We start from the raw sequence: 22,259 nt of genomic DNA on the forward strand, positions 1-22,259 counted from the left end.
GACTACAAAGAAATAAAACATGAGCAGACACAATGGGATGACATCGTTTGGCTGATTCTAAGAACTGCCAAAGAGTTGTACAAAGCCAGAGCACAAGGTACAGGTGAGGAAAAGGTGAGAAAAGTGGGAAAAAGTCAGTTTTGTGAGCCACGTTATAGGGTTGAGACTGTTCAAAGTCACTGGGGGAAAGGAGGCATGACATCATCACCTTTGCATCTTAAAACATTTAGAGCAGTGGTACTCAAGTGGAGGTAACTGTGCCCCAGGGAAATTTGGGAATGTCAGGAGATATTTTTGGTTGTCACAATTGGGGGGCAGGGAGGTTGCTACTAGCATTCATTGGGTACAGGAAGGGATACTGATTAACATCCTACAACTCACAGGACAGTTGCCTACAACAAAGAAGTATTGGAACCAAAATGTAAACAGTGCCAAGGTTAAGAAATCCTGGTTTAGAGCTAAATCCTAGAATAAGAAGAATAAGAATGGAGGCAGGGAATCAGGTAATCTATTACTTCTAAGAGAGCAGAGGCCATGTTCTTGTTTATCCTGTGACTCCAGATCCTAATCCAGTGCCAGATACAATGTGGGGACTCAATACTTACTTGGTAAGTGAATGAATGATGTAGAGCTCCAGGCAACAAGTACCACGGCCTGACACACGGCTGTGGCAATGGTAATGGAAAACAGATACAAGAGACCAGAACAGAATATACAGGCCTCATTTACTAAATAGACATAAGAAATGAATAAAAAGTCTAAAATAAAATGACTCCCAGGCTTGGAATAACAAGTTTCAGAGGATCAAACGTTCCATTTTAGACGTTTTAAAGTTTGAGACAAATGAGAGATAGTCAAATAGAGAGGACCAATATTTTGCATATAGTTTGAAAAACATCTAAGAAAGGAAAATTCAATTTACCACCACCATGATCTTAAATGATCCTCTAAGTTACAGCAAGAAGTTCAATAAAAAAAAAAAAGAGGGGCCAGCCCTGTGGCCTAGTGGTTAAGTTTGGTGTGTTCCACTTCGGTGGTCCAGTTTCGGCTCCCAGGTGCCAACCTACTACACCACCTGGCAGTGGTCATGCTGTGGTGGTGACCCATGTACAAAATAGAGGAAGACTGGCACACGTTAGCTCAGGGTGAATCTTCCTCGAGCGAAAAAGAAAAAAAAGAACAAAACCTAAGTACAATATGGTATCCTGGAATAAGAAAACGTAATTAGTGGAAAATCTGGTGAGATATGAATAAGATCTGGTGTTTAGTTAATAGTAATGTCCAATGTTGGTTAGTAGTTTTGAGAAATGTACCAGATAATGTAGGATTATATAACATTAGGGGAAACTGCATAAGGGGTATAATACAGGAGCTCTTTGAACCACCTCTGCAACTTTTCAGTAAGTAATTTCTTAGTAAAAAATCAAGTTTATTTTTTAAAAACCTATATTCCAAATGTGTCAAAATTTAAATATCTGGATCTATATTAAACATTTAAATCTACACTCTAAGAAAAGTTACAATGTTAAGAAGGTTTATTTTCTTACTTCCATTGATACTAGGCAATACCACATTGACCAAAGAAAGAGCAAAAGAAATCTTTGAAGGCAGCCAGACAGGATATAGCAACGAGGAATCAACAAAGAAAATCTAAATCAGTACTACAAACTTTCTTCTTTTTTTTTTTTTTGCTTGAGGAAGATTGTCACTGAGCTAACATCTGTGCCAATCTTCCTGTTTTATACGTAGGATGCTGCCAAAGCATGGCTTGATGAGCAGTGTGTAGGCCCACACCCAGGATCTGAACCTGCAAACCCCAGGCCACTAAAGTGGAGGGCATGAACTTAACCACTAGGCCACCAGGCCAGCCCCTAAAAATTCATATTTTTGTAAAAAAATCTTCTGATCCATACTCTGTGATAACTTAGAATGATCCATTGTATCCTATTCAAACAAACTATTCTGCCAAAAAGCCCCATGAATTTTTTTCCCATTACCATTCTATTCACAATTTTATAGCAGTGACAAGACATTCAAGATTGTCACCAAGGTGAACTGACAAGACCTGACATTAAACTATGATGATTCTAAGTAGAGTCGTTTTGATTAGTCTAGCTTTTCTTTAGTGATCTCAAAAAATATATGTAAATATGAAAAAAAAACAGGTAAAAGTGGCTTTCTAGTATAGGTTTATTTTTAATATAAAGAACTAATTGGGGGCTGACCCCGTGGCCGAGCGGTTAAGTTTGCGAGCTCCGCTGCAGGCGGCCCAGTGTTTCGTTGGTTCGAATCCTGGGCGCGGACATGGCACTGCTCATCAAACCACGCTGAGGCAGCGTCCCACATGCCACAACTAGAAGGACCCACAACGAAGAATATACAACTATGTACGGGGGGCTTTCGGGAGGAAAAGGAAAAAGAAATAAAATCTTTAAGAACTAGTTGTTCCTAAAAATATGAACGGAAGCAAAAAGCATTTATCTTAAACGCTAAAAATGAAATAAAGTCTTTCAGAAAGGTACAATATTACCTACTTGGTAATTAACTGTTTAATATACCAGTTGCATTACTCTGCTGTGACACAAAATTTAAGATATTTTTGCCATATTTACGTTTCCTATATCCATGTCAGCAATATTTACTGATCTGACCATATGATTAATACCAATTTGAGTAGCTAACTGTTACTACTTGAAAGTTTAGCTTATTGGGAAGAAGGCATAGCAGAACGGAGTCAATCTGGCTTCATGACTCACTGAATGCGTAACCTGTCGCCAAACCTGTTCATGCCTCAATTTCCTTTTTTGTAAAATAAGAATAATAGTTCCTGTAACAGACCATTTAAGGTTTCAAAAGAGAAATTAAAAATGCTTAGAGTAGTTCCTGGCACATGGTAATTACTCACAGAGCAAATGTTAAGAGGAAATTTACTTACTATCAATCATTCTTGTACTTTCATTGCCTACCACAGGGATGCCTGACAACGTGTTAAAAGAAAAACATAACATATTCCCCTTATTATATGGATCTGCAGTTTTTCAAAGACAAGATAACTTCTCCCTGCAGGAAAAGCTCCTATAATATTTATCTTTCCGTTCTTTCAAGAAAACTATTCTACCCCCTACTATCATTTTCCAAGTACAAAAATATATTCTCCAGTGTCTCAAATCCTTTGTTGTTGGTTTTTCTTCTTTGGTGAGGAAGATTGGCCCTGAGCTAACATCTGTTGCCAATCTTCCTCTATTTTCTATGTAGGACACTACCACAGCATGGCTTGATGAGCAGCGTGTAGGTCTGCACCCAGGATCTGAACCCACAAACCCCAGGCTGCTGAAGCGGAGTGCACAAACTTAACCACTACACCACTGGGCTGGTCCCTCTTTTATTGCTTTAATAGCTGTTCATTACAGTAAGATTACATAAGAAATCATTATTTAACCAAGAGTATCATATGTTTAAAAAAAAAACCTATCATCCGTGATTACCCACCATACAAATATTAAACAGGATACTTTTAGAAAACAGGCCAGAGAAAACAATCCAGACTGCATCAGAGACAAAAAGATGAAAATCATAAAAGAGATAATGGAGAAGAAGTGAGAAAGTCTAGCACCTGTTTAACTAGAGTCCCAGAGGATAGGAGAGAGGATGGAGCAGAGACAATATTTTAAAAGATAATGGCTGAGAATTTTCCAATGCCAATAAAATACATTACAGATTCAAGAAGCCTAATTCATTTCAAAAAAGATAAATTACAAAAATTGACACCAAGACATATCTCAAACTGCAGAAAACCAACAATAAAGAGAAAATCTTAAACGCAACCAGAGAAAAAGAGATCACCTTTTAAGTAGCAACAATTAGGTGGTAGATTTAAACCCATACATATCAATAATTACATATAAAGGACAAAATGCCACAGATAAAACACAAAGATTGTCATACTGCATTTTTAAAAAGCCACTTACATGCTATTTTTAATAGATATGAAAAATAAAAGGATACAAAAAGGTTGAAAGTAAAACAATGGCAAAAGATATTACTTCATAAATATTAAGCAGAAGTTACATAAAACTGTAATATTGATGATCAATATTTTACATATCCAGAAAAGGAAGAAGTAAGAGGATTTGGATAGGTGGAAGAAAGAGGGAGAACGACATTCCTGGCCAGGCAGAAGGGTAGGAGTGGGAGAAGAGGCTATGATTAAAACGTGAAGGTCTCTGAAAGTCACAAGTTTAGACTTGGCGGTAGAGGAAGTATGACACCATTAAAGTATCTTCAACAAGTTCTTTATCCTACCTTCAGCAGAAGAGTAACACAGCAAAGGCAGAACTAAGTAAGATTAATATTACAGTGTTATACAGGATGACATGGAAGGGAGAGAAGGAGAAGACACCAGAAGCAAGAAGACTAGTTTGGATGATGTTGTGGTAATCCGGGTAAGACAAGGGCCTGGTAGTAGAGGGATTAATCTAGGAGGCATTTCAAAAAGACTTATCTGCATGAGTTTTCTTTCTTTGAAATTTTAAAGGCAAAAAAATGCACCAGGCTTTATAAAAATTAACCAAACTATTTTTGTTTTCCACCATTATAACTAATCTGTATTACGATAGTCACCAACTAAATTAACCTAATAATATACATTAAAATTTTAACAATTTTGTCTAAAAATAAAACCCAATGAGCTAATTAGTCTACATTAGATACAATATATACAAGCCATAATTACACATTATTATGACTTCACTATTAAGATTACTGACATACGAAAAAAATTTGAGAACTTTTTCCTCTTTGAAAGTTAATGTATACACTATGAGATTCTCTGATTTCACAGTAACTAAAAAACATTATTTTCAAAAGCTCTGTACCAAGATGATTATCAACTTGATAATGAACTTAAACAACTCACCAATGCTGGGTGGGCTACCATAGTTAATTGGCGACTCAGGTGGTCTTCCACAATGCAATGCAGCCAGAGCAGATCCTTTCCACACAACATGCCTGCAGCCTGTTAAACACACACAATTTCATGAATACAAAGATACGACACAAAGACAAAAAGTGAGAAAAAGAATGTCTAAATCCTATTAGAAATTTTTCATACTTTTATTTGTGCGTAGCAAGGACTGCCTTCCAGCTCCCAGTAAGGTTTGTACTCCAGGAACGCTTTGTGGAATTTCTTGTTCAAGAAGAGGTCCTAGTCGATGACATATTTGCAGCAAGTGATCAGGTGCTAAATGTCTGTAATACTTCACCTATTATGTGAAAGACACATAAAATATTGCTAAATAAAGTGAAATAATTCTTTATAGTAAATACAGCTTTAAAAATATAGCAATTTGTTCTGAATATCAACATTTCATTTTACTTGAGGGAAAAGTTCATGTTTATTCTGGAAACCACTTAATTCAGAATACCCCAACCATTACTTAATCTGCTGAGGAGGAAAAACGCTAAAGAACTAATGTAACCTAAATATAGTAAGTTATAAATTAACAGAATGCTAGTCGAGGCAAATATTGAACAATGAAAAAATATACAGCATTATAACTTAAAATGGTATGTTTCAGTTTAACATTTTAATTTTCAAAAACTTCAAACAAAAAAACCATCCAACGATAAAATACAACGTTTTGTATCTTTTATATCCTAAAGAATATCTCCAGAATAATTAAGGATTAAAGAAACTTGATAGTCATGTTCTCAACAAAATTTTAAAACACTTATAACAACATCTATACTGAATTTTATAATTTATTTACCAGAAACTTTACAGAGAGAAAGGAGAAATTCCAACTGTTAACTTAAACAAGTTTAACTATAAAATAAATCTACCTACTATAAAAAGTCTGAGTACTTTTTGGAACAACTTCAAAATGCTACCTAATTTATGCTAGCATTTGAAACCAAGATATACAATGCTAATATTTTTATTATCCATCTGAAAGTCTTTTAGTAAACACACATTTGCATAATATCTGAAGATAATTAAATTAGAAAAAATAAAGTATACTATTTTATCACTTTATAGTTAGGCTATCAAGTTACAAAAAATTTCTCACTGTAGTACCTAAATACCCTAGTCCAGCTTTTCTCAAAGTGTGCTCTGTGAACCCCTGGGGGTTTTTAAGGTAAAAATTATGAGTGATACTAAAATGTTATTTGCTTTTTCACTCTCATTTTCTCATGAGTGGATGGTGTTTTGCAGAGGCCTCATAACACGTGATGTCACAACAGACTGAATGCAGAAGCAGATCTAAGAATCTACCTGTCTTCTATTAAGCCAGACAGCAAACATCGCCAAAAACATGAAACAATGCCACTCTTCTCTTTTGTTTCAGAAAATGTTACAAAAAAGTTATTTATATTAACATGAGTTTATTATATTTAAATACAATTTTTAAATTTGTTTTGATTTTTTAAATGGTAAATATGAATAGATTATAATCCATATAAGTAAAAAAACTAAATTTTTACTAACGTAAAGGAGTTGTAAGGCCAGGAAATTTGAGAACTGATACTCAAGTTCACTTAATAATGCCAAGTTTCTATGAATTCCTTATGATAAGTCTAATTTGGTGAGGGGTTAAATCATTTCATTCTATTATACTCCAACTGCAGAAGACCAGGAATAGTATTTTTAAAAAGTTAGCTAATATTCATCCTTCTAAGGTGAAGCCAATTAAAAGGAACCTACGTTACGTTTTATCAAAATACACTCTGAGTATCATGGAGACAACATGGAGCCATATTATCACATTTCAATAAGATAATTTAAAACATTACAGAGTCCGGCACACAGGAGAGGTTCTAATACAAATTATACATACTACATCTTCACTTTGGAGATTCACAAAACACAATGATACTAACCCTCTGAAAAACTGAGAGAAATCTATTTAATTTTGTGTAATGCACAATTTCCCTAACTCATTTTACTATAGATGTCCTTTTTCCCTAATATCATCTTGACTCAAAACATACTCTTCCAAACACTAGTATGATTAGCTAAACAGAAAAAGCATTTAGAATATACCAAAATAGGAATTTTTAAAACTGTATTTATACTTTTCTCTAATCTTCTCCAAAATAATTTACTTAAAAATAAAATTGAAAAGAAAAAGTCTAGAATATTTATAGGATTCCTCCCAGTTCTAAACTTGCATACAATTATTCTAACAGGACTTCTTTAATAAAATTGATCAAAATTCATCTTAAAAATTTTACTTTATTAAGAAAGTTCAAGTTTTGTGATAATCCTGTTTTAGGGTCTTCTTGAAAAATACATTTCAGGTAACGAACCTGAAAATCCTTAATGCAGAATTTTATCTCTAATAAAATGGTATGAATCTACTTTTTCCAACTAAATCTCTCCTTGATGATTTAATGTATTTCAATTTCTCAAAATCAACTTTCATTTTAAAGTTAGAAGAGATACTTTCACTTCTTAAACTCCTCATGCTTTCTGGCTTTTGAGACTCTATACAAACTGATCCCTCTGCTGGAAATCTTTTCTTTACCCACCTATCTCCACATCTCATTCTCTATGCCTCACTGCTTCCCAACACCTGTTACACCACCTCTGGCCCCTTCTTCTTGGACATACTATCTTTGTGTTTCCATAGCACATTATACTCCTTCCCAAGTGTTCCTTTACCCCACTCCCCCAGCACTTTGTAGAAATTATTAATTGTTCTTAACATATTTTGATACCTAGACCTCAGTGGGAATCTAATGATAGCTATGATTCTTTCCCCCCGCCAAAAAACACACATATAGGGCCTACCACTATCTTGCCCTGTTCTGAGGGTTCATAAGACCCCTGCACTATATTAAAATGGCCAATTTACTTGTCCATATCATACATAAGAAGACATGGGATTAGATCTTGTTTACCTGTCCAGCCAGTACCTAAGGCAGTACTTATAGTTAAGCGCTCAATAAATCATTAGATAAATGAACACATGAAAATACACAGAACCTAGTGACTTCTCTTCTAGCTAGCCATTAAATGGTGAATCTCCTTAAGGTCTAGGATTCCAGAGCCCAACTCCAGACCCTGCTTTTCTTCTCACTCTATACTCTCTCCTTGTACAATCCTTATGCCAATGATTCTCAAATTTCCATCTATAACCTAGGACTGCATGTCAAACTTTCTTAAAAGACATTTCTCTTGGGAATCTCAAAGCGTCCTCACCTCAGTACATGCAAAAATGAACTCATGATCCTCATGCCAACATCCTCCAAAAGTGTGCCCTAACTTGGGGAAAGGCAACACCATCTATTCAGCATCAAACCAAGAAGTCACATCTTTTTCACACTGCCCATTCCCTCCTCCCACCTCATTCCCAATATCTAAGCAGTCACAGAGTCAAACTGATTTTTCCTTCCTGTCCTTAAATCTATCTACCTCTCTCCATCTCCATAACAAAAGGCCAAGTTCAAATCATCTTTGCAATAAACTCCCATCTTTCCCACAACCACTCATGCCTTTTACCTCGCTCAAAATCTGTTTTCTATATTGCAATTAGAATGCTCTTTCCAAAATATGCATCTGGTCAATTCATCCCTACCCAAAAAGCTTCAGAGGCTTTCCGTGCTCTTTCGAGATCCAAATACTTAACATGGTCTACAAGCTCTGAAATCCAAGTATGGTCCATTCATATTTCTCTGCTTCATCTGGCACATTCCCAGTCCTACACCCTCTAGCCCCCACTTTCCACATTTAGACATATTGGCCTTCTTTCAAGGTCTTTACCTGCAATCTCTCCTGTCAGGCTTTTCCCATGTGGTGCACTTTCTGCATTTCCCCACATCTCCTTGCCCAGACAACTCTTCTATGTGCTTCAGATCTTCCCTCAAATGTAACTTCCTTTGTTTTCCCTTACCTTATTTAGTCTAAGTCTGTTATCTTGGTGACAGTGAATTTTCCTTAATTCATGTACCAGTTTACGATCATACATCTAAAAGTGTAACGACTCAATGCTTTTCTTGTCAACTTCACCATAAACTACAAGAGAACAGGAATTATGACTCTTTTTGGCCCCAACTGCATCTCTTTCACACACACATCCAATATATATTGTTAAAAATAAATGAAAATTATCTTTTGCTACTGTCTTTTTCTAAACGTTACTCTTCCTGAATACTAACCCATGTCAATACAGTCACGCACTGCATAACAACATTTCAGACAGCAATAGACTGCACATCTGACATACCTGACAGTGGTCCCATAAGATTAGTATCATACATCACAGGTGTGTAGCAGGCTATACCATCTAGGTTTGTATAAGTATAATCTATGATGTTCACATAACGACGAAATCACCTAATGATGCATCTCTCAGAATGTGTCCCTATGATTAAGCATTGCATGACTGTATGGTCAACATTTAAAATGTAAAAATAGGGGCCAGCCCCGTGGCCAAGTGGTTAAGTTCTTGCACTCTGCTTCGGGGGCCCAGGGTTTTCCCAGTTCAGATCCTGGGCGCAGACATGGCACCACTCATCAGGCCATGCTGAGGCAGCATCCCACATAGCACAACCAGAGGCACTCACAACTAGAATCTACAACTATGTACTGGGGGGCTTCGGGGAGAACTTAAAAAAAAAGAAAATTGGCAACAGTTGTGAGCTTGGGTGCCAATCTTTAAAAAAAAAAAAAAAGTAAAAACAAAACAAATTTTAATAAATTAAAATAGCTCATTTACAGCTATACATACGATTTCTAATTTTCAAATTACTAAGAACCCTGCATCTTTTTTTTTTAAAGATTGGCACCTGAGCTAACAACTGTTGTTAATCTTTTCTTTTTCTTTCTTTTTTTTTTTATTCTTCTCCTCAAAGCCCCCCAAGTACATAGTTGTAGATTCTAGTTGTGAGTGCCTCTGGTTGTGCTATGTGGGACACCACCTCAGCGGGGCCTGATGAGCAGTGCCATGTCTGCGCCCAGGATCCAAACTGGCAAAACCCTGGGCAGCTGAAGCAGAGCATGTGAACTTAACCAGCTGGCCATGGGGCCAGCCCTAGAACCCGGTATCTTTAATATTAAACTTAAGTTGTTTAGTTTGAATGAACTTTTATTTATTTATACTAGTAAAAAAATAAAAAGAAAATTAAAATAGAAAAACTTGAAATAAAATTCCTTATCCAAAATGTCTACATTTGGATTCTCAGTAACTGTTTGTACACTATTATTTGGGAAAAACAAAACAAAACTTGACCCTCCTCAATTCTAATATACCTACTACTTTCCATGACCAGAGCTGCTTTCAAGCCCTTCAACACAAAAAAATTATGACCAAATTATAAAGTGTGATAAATATTAATGACACTAACATAGCTAACACATACTAGCCGCACAATAATTTCTAGGCCTTGTGATAAGTATGGTAAAGTTTCCTGTGTAGAAGCTCAATTATTTTAACAACCTTAAGTATGTAGTATTATTATTCCAATTAATTATGGTACAAAAAGATAAAACACCTTCCCAAGGTCATATACATTTAGTGGATGGTAGAGATGAGAGCAAAACCCAGGCAGTCTAACTCCAGAGTCCACACTCATACTGCCCCCGCAAAAGTACATAGTGCTTCAGATATATGGCTCTATCGATGTGCAAGTAAGCTATAAAATAGACATTTTGAATAGTCTGAGACACAGACATTAAACTGAGCCAGAAAAAAAAACACTTTAAAGTTCACTTTCACTACTAAGCAAACTAGCACAAAAACATAAATTCCTATAGGTAAAAGAGAACACTTAAAAGTATAAGGATAGAAGTAGAATATAAAACTACAGTGATATAGGACAACTCTAAATACTGTCTCCCAAAATGGCTAAAGGAAATCAATGTGATTGATCCTACTTTTCTCAATGTTTCCACAGTTAAAATTTTAAACTCTTAAAGTTAGAAGCAAGGTATAAACAGATTAAACAACTAAAGGGTTAATATCGTAAAATTTACGATTACTATTAAAAAATAAGAATTAAAAAAATGCACATTTATCAGTATTGCTCTATTTTTTTTAATCCATGCCCTTTTTGATAAATATTTCATCTCCTCTCTAAGATGTGAGAATCTGCTTTATGGATCAAACTCTAATGCCACCCCACGGAGATTCATTCCGTGATAGTCAGAGCTTTTTCAAACTTCTCATATCCCTACCCTCAGCTCCAATCCCAATTGAGAATCACTTGATATGGTGTGACAACAATCTTTGGTTAACTGCCCAAAATTAACCGTTAAAATTTGAATTAAACAAAGGTATCCTTTTCGTAAATATCATGTTGTCTAGAGCAGAGGTCAGCAAACATTTTCTGTAAAGGGTCAGGTGGTAAATATTTTAGGCTTTGGGGGCTACTTTCTCTGTTGCATATATATGTTTTCAACAACTCTGTAAAAATGTAAGAACTTTAGCTCATGGGCCTTGCAACAACAGGTCTCCCGCACAATCTACGTGCAGCAGCCAGCCTACCCACCCCTGATCTCAAGAACAGTTCTTGGTTCTAGCAACATTTTCAGCGGCAGAGGTAATAGAATTCTGTGAAACACGGGCAACTCTGCTCATGCCTCACCGACATCTTGGCCCAAATCATAAACCAGTATCACTCCTTTCTCAGGCTGCATATGTTAAAATATTTCTAGAATTACCAACTACAATTTGAACAATAGAATTATCATCTTCTCAAAATGTGAACTGTAGCAAGGGAAGAAAAAGAAAAGAAAGTGAGCTATTTGAGTGGTTTATTTTCCTATATCTTTCGGTAAATCAAACTGCTTTTGCTTGGTATGCTACCTCACATAAACAGTCGTCCCTTCTACCCAAGAAAATTTTGCCATTATCGGTGGAAGGTATTGTTAGAAGGTAAGTGTTATCAGTGAGAAGAGAATATAAAGAACCTGAAAGCCACTGCATTCCACCAGACATATTGTCATTAAGAACTTCTCTACTCAATTTTTTTAAGAAAAGATCAGTAGTTTAAGAGCTCTAGTCAAACAGCCTAGACTGAAACTTTCTGAGTGTGGGGAAAACGTTTACTCTAAGTCTCAGCGTCCACATCTGTAAGACTGGGATTGCAACTGGGATCAGCACCTTGGAAGCTGGTCATGGCACCTGACTTAAGAGTTGCTGTTACTGTAATTACATTCCATATTGCATACTACACGTTGAACTTTTATGTTGAAAAAAGGCTTTCTAGATCTAAAAAGGGAAAAAAATTTGGCTTTTTAAAGACCTTTCAAAGTAGGGTTGATAATATACTCATTTCCAACTAACTGATTTACTTGTGAGACCTAGAATGCCAGTCCTCCTCCTAACACATAGTTAAGAAGTCCCAATGAAAATAAGAAGCACCTCATGGGAGGCACTAGCCTGATCTGATTTGACGAGGCTCTTCACTTCATCCCTACGTTTTGAATACCTGACTGGTAATTTAAAAAGTCAGTTTTTCAAATCTTATCACATCTGTTTTTGCAATTTTTTCAGATCTGAGTTCTAAAAGGTCAGATTAATGGAATATATTATTTTTATGACTATTTTAGCATATAAACAAAATCAGAGATTAAAAAATGCTATTTGCTATTCGATTATTCTGTAAGGCCTATTATTAAAATCTGGCCCCTAAAATTCTCAAACTTTTAAACTTATAAATCTGTTTGCATTATTACAAAGTGTAGGTTAAATTATATCTATAATCTTTCAAGCAAGTTCACATTTTCTGAGCATTTTTTTTTTTACTGTATTAGTTTCTCCACATAGAAAAACATATGGAATATCTACTTCGTGTCAAGTATTCTCAAAATTTATTTATCTTCACAAGCAAATAAGGTTAAGCGTTCTCCCCATTTCACAGGTAAAGAAAACTGGAGTCCAAAGGTTACAGTTTGTCCAAGGTCATACATTTAGAAAGAGGGAGAAACAGTGCTCAAACCCAGGTCTCCTGATTGCAAATCACTGTTATTTTTCTTACATTACAGTTTTCTTCTCAAAACTTTAGTCTTCCCCACCACCTCTGTCACACAGCTTTTAGGATTACAAAATTAATGAAACCCAAAAAGCCATTTTGCAAGCCAAATCCTCTAAGCCGGGTAACTATTCTCATGACTCTTACACGCCTATGATTTCTTTGTAATTAGAAGTATATTAAAATTAATATAGGGGCTGGCCCCGTGGCCGAGTGGTTAAGTTTGCTCGCTCTGCTGCAGGCAGCCCAGTGTTTCGTTGGTTCGAATCCTGGGCGCGGACATGGCACTGCTCATCAAACCACACTGAGGCAGCGTCCCACATGCCACAACTAGAAGGACCCACAACGAAGAATATACAACTATGTACCGGGGGCTTTGGGGTGAAAAAGGAAAAAATAAAATCTTTAAAAAAAAAAATTAATATAGACTCTTATTAAGTGACAAAATTAATCTTGGTGGTCTATTTACTCCTAATTAACTATGAATAAACATGCATTAAAGACTGTCTTATAGTCACAATTTAGTCAACCACCTAAAAATTCTTTTAGATAATTCAGTTGGTATTATCAATACAATTCTGAATACAAATTTGTCATTTAAAGAAAAGGCAATCCTACTCTTCCAAATTTTACTCATCACAATCTGACTAAATTTTGCTAAAAATACTCTAGCCAGAATTAGGGTTTCCACAAACCACAAAGAATGCCCTGCAAAAATTAACTTAAAACACAACAAAATGAGAAAATTTCACTTTTTAAAATGACACATTTTGTTTTGTTTTTATGTTTTTGCTGAGGAAGATTAGCCCTGAGCTAACATCTATTGCCAATCTTTCTCTTTTTTTGCTTGAGGAAGATTAGCTCTGAGCTAAATTGCAATCTTCCCCTATTTTATATGTGGGTTGCCGCCACAGCATGGCTGATAAGTGGTGTAGGTCCACATCCTGGATCTGAACCCACAAACCCAGGCCACAGATGTGGAGTGCACCAATCAACCACTAGGCCACGGAGTTAGCCCCTAAGTTTTGTTTTTAAATCAAGTCATGCTTGTTAAGCATAATTTGTGCAATAAGAAATTTTCTTTGAAATATTATTTACTTAGTAAAACATAATTTAAAATTCAAATCTATAATTCTGTTAAAAAAGTTATTGTCTATTAATTTACAGATGAAAAATTCAACTTATTCCTAAAATGCCAATGTGAATAATCTTAAGAGAACAACCAGTTCATTTTTAGTAAGGTTTCAAACACTTTACTCAGAATAACTAACACCACACATACAATGGCAGTGAAGTTGTTTCAGAAAATGCATATTTCTCCAAGTTGCCTAGAATTTAGTATTTGCACACCCAAAAACTAAGCCAAAATCAAATGATACAAGGTAAATGTGTCTTGTATTTATACTATAATCTCTGCCAAGATATGTTACGAGTCTGCTTTCTAACCGTGAGAGACCATATAAATGGGTCATGCTACCATGACCACAGGCCATCTGGAATGCAGAATACACGGACTCTCTATGTGCTTCATAAAGCTGCAGCAGGCTGCCAGCATCCATGCTGTCAGGAATAACAGCCTAAGCCTCATACTACAAATCTCTTTCCTCTTACAATTTAAATTAGTTGTAATCTCAGCAGAAGCTGCATCAGACTGTGTTGCTACCAAAATTTTTTTTAGTATCAAAAACTTCTCATTCAACCATCCTTTTCCTTATCTGTGATCCCTGAGCTCAAATAAGGCTGCCTTGGCTGGGGGGGGGGGGGGGGGGCTTGGGGGGGGGTAGAATAACTAATGGTGGACCTGCTTCATACCCGATGACCACCTTCTCTGTAGTGACCAAAGGTTCTCACCACTTACATATTTCATTGTTCAATATCATAATTTTTCATTTTTCAGTACCCTGAATTCTCAAATTCCATAGAGAGAAAAGGTATTAACGTTTTCCCCAATCTGTTATAAAATACTTACTCCTCTATATTCCATACGTTCAATAACATATTTATTTTCACAAATTACTCATAATTTCACCAACATAGCTTCTCACAAAATAATAGAAAGTGATAATCTTAACACACTTGAAATTTATTTCTAAAATTTTACATTTGGTTCCTAATTACATAACAGCCTTTATCATTTTTAGATATAATTACAAAAGCAACTTAAACATCCTAAAAAAGCACTTGCTGTTAAAAGACTTTCTCTAGTATATTCATTTTAATGTCTAACTTTCCTAAAGTCAATTAAAAGTAATTAATAGGAAGCTATTCTAAATGGATATGCTTAGTACTCTGTTAACTAACAGCCACTTTACTTAATATGACAGATATTTTCTATGAATTCTGAAGATTATGCGAGGAAACTACTAGCAAGTATGAAATTAACCTGTGTGGCATCACTAGTCCAAAATAAGTTATGTAGGATACAATTTTATTTGTTACAATTCTGTAGTGATAGGATAGATAACCACAAAATTTGGAAAAAAGAAGAATGGCTGAAGTAGGTGAGAGAAGGATCTTTCAGATAAAAGAAACAAAAACTTGTAGTCTGACAAAAAAAATTGAGTGGATTAAAAAATTGACATTCATATGATTTATTTACCCTAATGCTCACTTAAGGATTCATTTTAAAAAATCTTTATTAAACTGTTTAAAACATACATATCTTTGAGCCAGATAGACAAAACATCACCTTTCTGATGATTTCCAAAAAGAATACAAACTACTGCAGTGATTTTAAATTATATCTCCGTACAAAAGGAGCCAGAAGCAACAGGCAAGCTCCCTAAATTTCATCTGATCGTTAACAAAAGAAAAAAAGCTTCATATAAGCTCAAATGAATTCTGGATATTTCAACCACTCAAACATTTCTTAATGTTAATTGTTCCACAAAAATAGTCACAGTTAGAATCCCTGCACAGACCAGGAAAATTTTTCTAGAAATCTACCCACAGTGCTTTCAAAATTATTTATTTTTGGTATTTACTATACATTTTTTCTTTACATTTTAGGCTTAATTATTTCATCCTTGAATCTACAAAGTAATTATACTAATAGTATCTGAAGTTTTAAACCGGCCTTATTTATACCACAGCTGCTATGTTCAGAAACGTATATGTACCTGTTTCTGCAATAAAAATGTTTTTCTTAAATTACACCTTAATTCAACATTATAAAGCTATAATTGGAACAAACTCTACTACCACTACTAAAGTTGTGAAAATAACAAACACAAACCCTTACACAGTGCCTGATTTGTGCCAGTCAGTTATCACTCACCAAATCTTACAAAATAGGAGCTATTATTAACCCATTTTACAAATTGGGAGACAGACTCCTGCAGTACTATTCTGCCTCATAACAAACACATAAAACACCACTGTGTAGTTGGGGAGGGGATAATCCAACTCCTCCCTTACATTCACGCAACTTTACAATTACTGAAAAGTATTAAAAATTTAACAGGAACTTACTTCATTTAAAAATTTTTATAAATCCCTCAAGCTTTTTAAAATAATGGTACAAGCACCAATAGGATAATTACAAGTATAAGAAAGGATGAAGTTTGCCCACATCAGCCCTTCAGGACGTAGTATCTCCTTCACATCTAACATTTTTTTCTTCATTATAACGATCAGGAGATAGGAAAGCCATGCTCTACAGACTACCAAGCAAAGCTTACTATTTCATTGATATCCTATTAAAAAAGGAAATGGTAACTCTACTACACACATTTATTTCATTATATACCCCCCTAAATTATACTGGTTAAGTTTTGAAAGTATCATGTTATCTTCAATATAAAATGGGAATCCTTGATTCAAAAACATTTAATATGTTACCTACTTTTTTCCTAAAATGTGTTTTCTAGGTTTTATACCTTCCACATTAACTAGCATACTCTAAATAAATACATACTTAAGATATATACTTAAGTAAATCCTATTCACGGTTCCTATTCATCTCTGATTTTAAGACCACCAATAATTTACGAAAACTAGTACTTAACATGGTGAAAAACACACTAATTACAGAGTGAAGAGGTAGTCTACAATGTAGTTAGTGTCTCAAAAAACTTCATTTTTTTAAGCAGAAATGATACTACAACCTAAGAACGGCACTATAACAGCATTTATACAATTTTCTAATCTGCATGATTTCTGTAGATCTACTTTTCTCTGTTTTGGATAATCAAACTCCAAAATGAAAGAGTTGAGCTTTTAGAGACAATGCGCCACTATTTCTAGTTCAACATCGTATCTTCAGATTAGAAAAACTTCAATTCATTTTTTCCCCCAGAGGAAGATTAGCCCTGAGCTAACATCTGCTGCCAATCCTCCTCTTTTTGCTGAGGAAGACTGGCACTCAGCTAATATCTGTGCCCAACTTCCTCTACTTTATACATGGGACGCCTACCACAGCATGGCTTGACAAGTGATGCCATGTCCGCACCCGGGATCTGAACTGGTGAACCCTGGGCTGCCAAAGCAGAACATGCAAACTTAACTGCTGTGCCACCGGGCCAGCCCCTAATTCACTTATTTGACAAATGAGGTTACTGGGGCCCAGAGAAATTCCATGACTTTCCAGAGGTAACCTACAGGCTAACAGTTGGCAAGGCTAAGATCACAACCCACATCTCCTGACTCCCACTCCTTTCACTTGAATAGAAGAATTTCTAATCAAGTGTTATCATTTTTAAAAAAACAAATATCATTACAAAAAAAATAAAGAATTATATCACTTTAATAGATTAGCAAAACATGAACCCAGTTTTGAAAAAAAATGTTTTGTAAGCCAGAAATGTTATAAGAGTCCCAAATCTGGTAAAAATGCTTAAAATTCTGCCTCAAGATCTCATAAGTATGCAATCACCACTAACTAAGGCAACAACTAGAAAGCAAAACTTAATAAACCAACTTATTTCACTATTCAAACTAAGGAATAAAGAAGCAATGACAGAGCTTTCTCTTTGTCCAAAGATTAGTTGAGTTTTTCTTATTCTACAAAAAGTTTGCCACCTATGCTTGGCTCCATTTAAAAAATAAGAATTCTAATAAAAGCTTTACAAAATGCCATTTTGCTTTAAAATCAACCTCACATTTAAAAAAATATAAATCTGATTAAACATATACCGTGGAGTGAAAAAAAACCTTCAGCTTCCTATCAAATTCCATTCACTGTTATAAATGTTTTAAATCTTCAGGTAGATGGCAATAATCACAATCAATGCCTTTATCAACCACACTTGAAACAAATGCATCAATTTTTATTTTTAATCTGTAAACTTTTAAAACTGCTCTTAAGACTCCACCTTCCTCCTGGTCAAAACTCAATCTCTGCGATTTTGTCTGTAGGCTGACTGTAGATGCTGATCTATGCTTATTTTTAAGCACACAAGTACAAATATACTCCACCCTAAAAAGCTGTAATTGGAGGTTTTCTAAGAATTTCAATCTGACATAGGAATCCTTGCCTTTAAAATATTTTACTGAATTTATCAGCTAACATAGCAACAAATTTCCTGGTGGACGAAGACACTACTCAAACCACAAACAAAAGTTATTACTCTGGTTTCACTCACCAAAATAATCTTCAAACCAATGTTAATAAACTCAATTTGATAAGTGATAAAGGAAAACTTTTTAAAATCAGAAATTAAGACAATAAAGAATACTGTATAAGAGATTTTGCATGTGCTCACCTAGACATAAAATTTCAAGATCCCACTATTGAACAAAAATGTGCTCCGACACATGATGCTCCAAAATGTTTTCAGAGATAACTATCTCAATAAAAAAGTCAAAGTTAAACCAAACACGCACACTAGATACACAGTTCGATGCTTGTACCCAGTAGATATAGAATGAGCAATACGCTGAATGAAAAGAGAAAATGAGCCAAAAAACTGAATTCTAATGAGAATTCTTAACAGCTTCATGAGCATGCCAACGACTGTTCAGTGAAAAGGTGAAAACAATCCAAGCAAGAAAAACCACTTTCATGCAAAACAGATGGACTTGGAAAATAATACATTAATGAAGACACTGCCTATTTGTGTCCTAAGTCTGATAAAGAGACTAGGAATATAAATTCATTTTACTATTATGTGAGAGATAAGAAACCCTCTCAAAAATTAAATTAAATAGAAATCGACATTGGTGCCCCTCTTTTTAGTGGAAAAAACAAGATGACATTCCTACAAGAATTAGACATTCCCATAATTTGACCAGATACTTAGCCACTTCATTTAAAAATATAAATGTAACATTACCAAGACTCCAACTTAAGAAAACAGCAATCTTCAGTGGGGTTTTTACTAGATAAAAAGATGAGTTTCGTAAAATCTGCCCAATTCTTAAAAATAGAATATTATAATCTTTAAGGTAATTTTTTCAAATAACAAGACATGGAAATTCACTCAAGACTGTCAACTATTTACAACCTAAAGATTAATTTAAATATTGCAGTTACTGAATCTTGGAGTTTGCTTCAAACTCCATTTTAATCAAGTATTTAATGAAACTAGCCTAAATCACTACTTGGAAACTAACGAAATACTGAAATGAACACATCGTTAAGTTTAAAATTCACTAAACCTAAAGACCCTTGCTTAGTTTATCATCTGCGAGCACTTAACATCCTATATTAAATCATAAGAGATTCAGACGCAAAAGTTAAACGTTCTCCATGCAAATGAAACATGCACCATCGCAGTCACGCCCTGCCTTCCCCTCGCGAAGACGCCGACTCTGAGCCGGGCGTCCGAGCAGCGCAGGCCGCCCGCCCTGACGACCGCCCCCAAGGCCGTGGCAACGGCGTCCCGGCAGCTCGGCGCCCGCCCCCGCGGCGGCCCCGACACCGACTCCCGCACAGGGCGCCCTGGCCTCCGGCGCCCAGGCTTCAGCGATAGGTCCACTGCTTTCAATCACTATTCACCTTGAAGAAACCACCAAACCAAGGCATTTTTCAAGCTATTGAACAAAATACTCCCCAATACAAATCAACAAACTTTTACTTGCCAACTTCCATCCCAATAGCGAATATATGGGCAAAATTCAAAACTCGTCGGCGGCCTCCAGCAACAATTTTTGACTGAACGAGGGGCGTTCACAGGAGAATTAGCAAAAGGAGAACACGCCTGTTCAACTTCTGGCTTCGGCGAAATGGAAGCCGTGCCGCGGCCGCCGTCAGCACACATCGGAGCCCCTCCAACACACAGCAGCTCGGAACTCAGGGAAGCCCCGGCGCGGGAGCGGGAAGGGGAGCAGGAGCAGGAGCGCCGCGCCACGGGGCCACGGGGCCCGGCGGCCCGCCGGCGCGAGACTGCGGCCGCGGCGGGCAGCGCAGCCATTGTGTGAGGCCGGCCGGTCGTCCGCGCGCGCGCCGCGAGCACAGCGCCGAGCGAGCACAGCGCCGAGCGAGCGCGCCCGCCGCCCGCGCCGCCGCCGCCGCCGCGCGCGCCCCCGCCCCGCCCGGCCGCGCGCCGGCCCCTCCTCCTCCGGCCTTGCACTGCACAACACTCATGACGTATCTTTATTTCTAGCACATTAACAAAATATCACAAATAAATCCTCGGCAGCCCCTGCGGCCCCGGGGTGCGGGTCCCCCCGGCCGCCGCCCCCGCGGCCCCGCGCCGGCCTCCCCACCCTCCCCGTGGCCTTCGAAGCTTTCACGTTCTGGGGCCAAGTTTTTGTCTCTGTAAAAAATTGCGGGAAATTCAATTTTTATTCGACTCGGGGAAAAGTTTCTTTGCTCCGCGACGGGAATGTCTCACCAGATTCTGGTAGGTCCGGGGATGCTCCTTCCCGGTCCAGTCGGTGCGGCGGGGCAGCAGCTGCGGGGAGAGGACACCCGTGAGCCGCCCGCCCGGCCGCCGCGCCCCTCCCCCGCCGCCCCGCGCCCGCCGGGGACCCCGCGCCCCGCGCCCCCAGCCCCGCCGCGGCGGGCGGCGCCGGCCGGGCCCAGGGCGGCCGCGCGCGGGGGCCGCGCCGGGCCGCCGCCGCCCTTACCTCCTTCTCGGCCACCTCGCGGATCAGCACCTGCAACAACAAAGCGGGGAAGCTGAGCCCCGCGCCCCGGCCCGGCCCCGCGCCGCGCCGCCCTCCCCCACGCCGAGCGCAGCGCCGGCCCGGCCGCCGCGCCGCCTACCTGGGCCGCCTGCTGACAGGGTCCATCTTCCAGGAACCGGGCGATGAGGAAGTAGAGCTCTGCGCGGGAGAGAGGGACGGGGAGACACAGGCTGAGCGGCGGGCGCGGGGGGCGGGGGCCGCGGGCGGACTCGCCCGGCGCCAGCGGCCCCGGCGACCCCCGACTTACCCGATCGCAGCTCCGAGAGGCCTTTCCTCTCGCAAGACATGTTTATGGGTCACTTCGGGGCCGCCGGCGGGACACCCCGCCGCCGAGGGGAAGCGGGGACGGTGCCGCCGCCTGCCCTATAGCTGTCACTGTGTGCTCACGAGCCGAGCCTCGGCTCCACCATTCAAGCAACGGCGGCGGAGGCGGAGGAGGAGGAGGAGGAAACAACAACTCTCCGGCAGCCGCTACGGCCGCCGCCGCCGCCTCCGCCGCGGATCCCTCCGCCGCAGAAAGGAGTCCGCCGCCTTCGCGGCTCCGGGCTCGCCCCTGCGCGGCCCGCGCCCCCGCCCCGGCGCAGAAAAAGGAGTGCCCCCGGCCCCGTGCCCCGGCGCGCCCGCCCCGGCGCGGCCAGGCCCGCGCCCCCGCCTCCCCGTCCGGAGGCGCGATTTATTTATTTATTTCCAGGCGGAGAAGATGTCGGAGCCGGAGCCGCGGGTTGGCTGGAAGGCGCTTTCTCTGTGGAGGCCGATCGCGGGAGGGAGGGCGCCGGCACGGCCGCGGAGGGATCTGACGCACACGGAGCCGCAGCACTGGCTCTATTCAGCGGCGCTGGCTGGGGCTGAGATGGAAGTTAGTTTCTATGTAGCAGAAATAGGAAACAAATGAAGCAAAACTGCCCAAAGAGGGGAAATGCCCCGAGGATGGGTCTCACTCTCACGCGCGCACACAGACACACACGCAGAGAGCACTCTCACGCTGGGCAAACTCGGGATCGCGCCACCCTGCCCGAGCTGAATGATAGTGTTTGGTTTCTGTCTCTTGCCATGTGCATGTGTATAAATGCTGCGGATTGGCATCTGTGTAAGTCTCGTCCTGCGTTATTTCTGCAGCCTATGCAAAGTGTTGTGTAATTTATTGGAGTGCTGTATATCGTGATAGAGGTTCGGACGCTTTTTGTTAAGCACTTGCGTTTGCAAGCCCGTTATTT

At 38.8% G+C, this 22,259-nt stretch overlaps 1 protein-coding gene across 9 annotated transcripts in view; it reads right to left on the reverse strand.

Annotated features, from left to right (window-relative positions):
• PHIP (pleckstrin homology domain interacting protein) overlaps positions 1 to 21,663 on the reverse strand; it is a 127,073-nt gene extending 105,410 nt beyond the window's left edge. For 3 of the 9 annotated variants that reach the window (XM_008523870.2, XM_008523869.2, XM_070559005.1), the window contains exons 1-3: positions 19,992 to 20,367; positions 5,111 to 5,261; positions 4,916 to 5,014 (exon numbers count right to left, since the gene is read on the reverse strand). In XM_008523870.2, coding sequence (XP_008522092.2) covers positions 4,916 to 5,014; positions 5,111 to 5,261; positions 19,992 to 20,327 — 586 coding nt within the window. In that variant the 5' untranslated portion in view covers positions 20,328 to 20,367. Of the gene's footprint in view, positions 1 to 4,915; positions 5,015 to 5,110; positions 5,262 to 19,991; positions 20,396 to 20,750; positions 20,811 to 20,985; positions 21,016 to 21,124; positions 21,184 to 21,292 lie in introns of those variants that run through there. The other 6 variants (XM_070558998.1, XM_008523871.2, XM_070558999.1 and 3 more) reach the window with 5 other exon arrangements.
• Between the last annotated feature and the right edge of the window lie 596 nt (positions 21,664 to 22,259).

This window comes from Equus przewalskii, chromosome 9, assembly GCF_037783145.1.
Source record: "Equus przewalskii isolate Varuska chromosome 9, EquPr2, whole genome shotgun sequence".
In the NCBI taxonomy this organism is placed as follows: domain Eukaryota; kingdom Metazoa; phylum Chordata; class Mammalia; order Perissodactyla; family Equidae; genus Equus; species Equus przewalskii.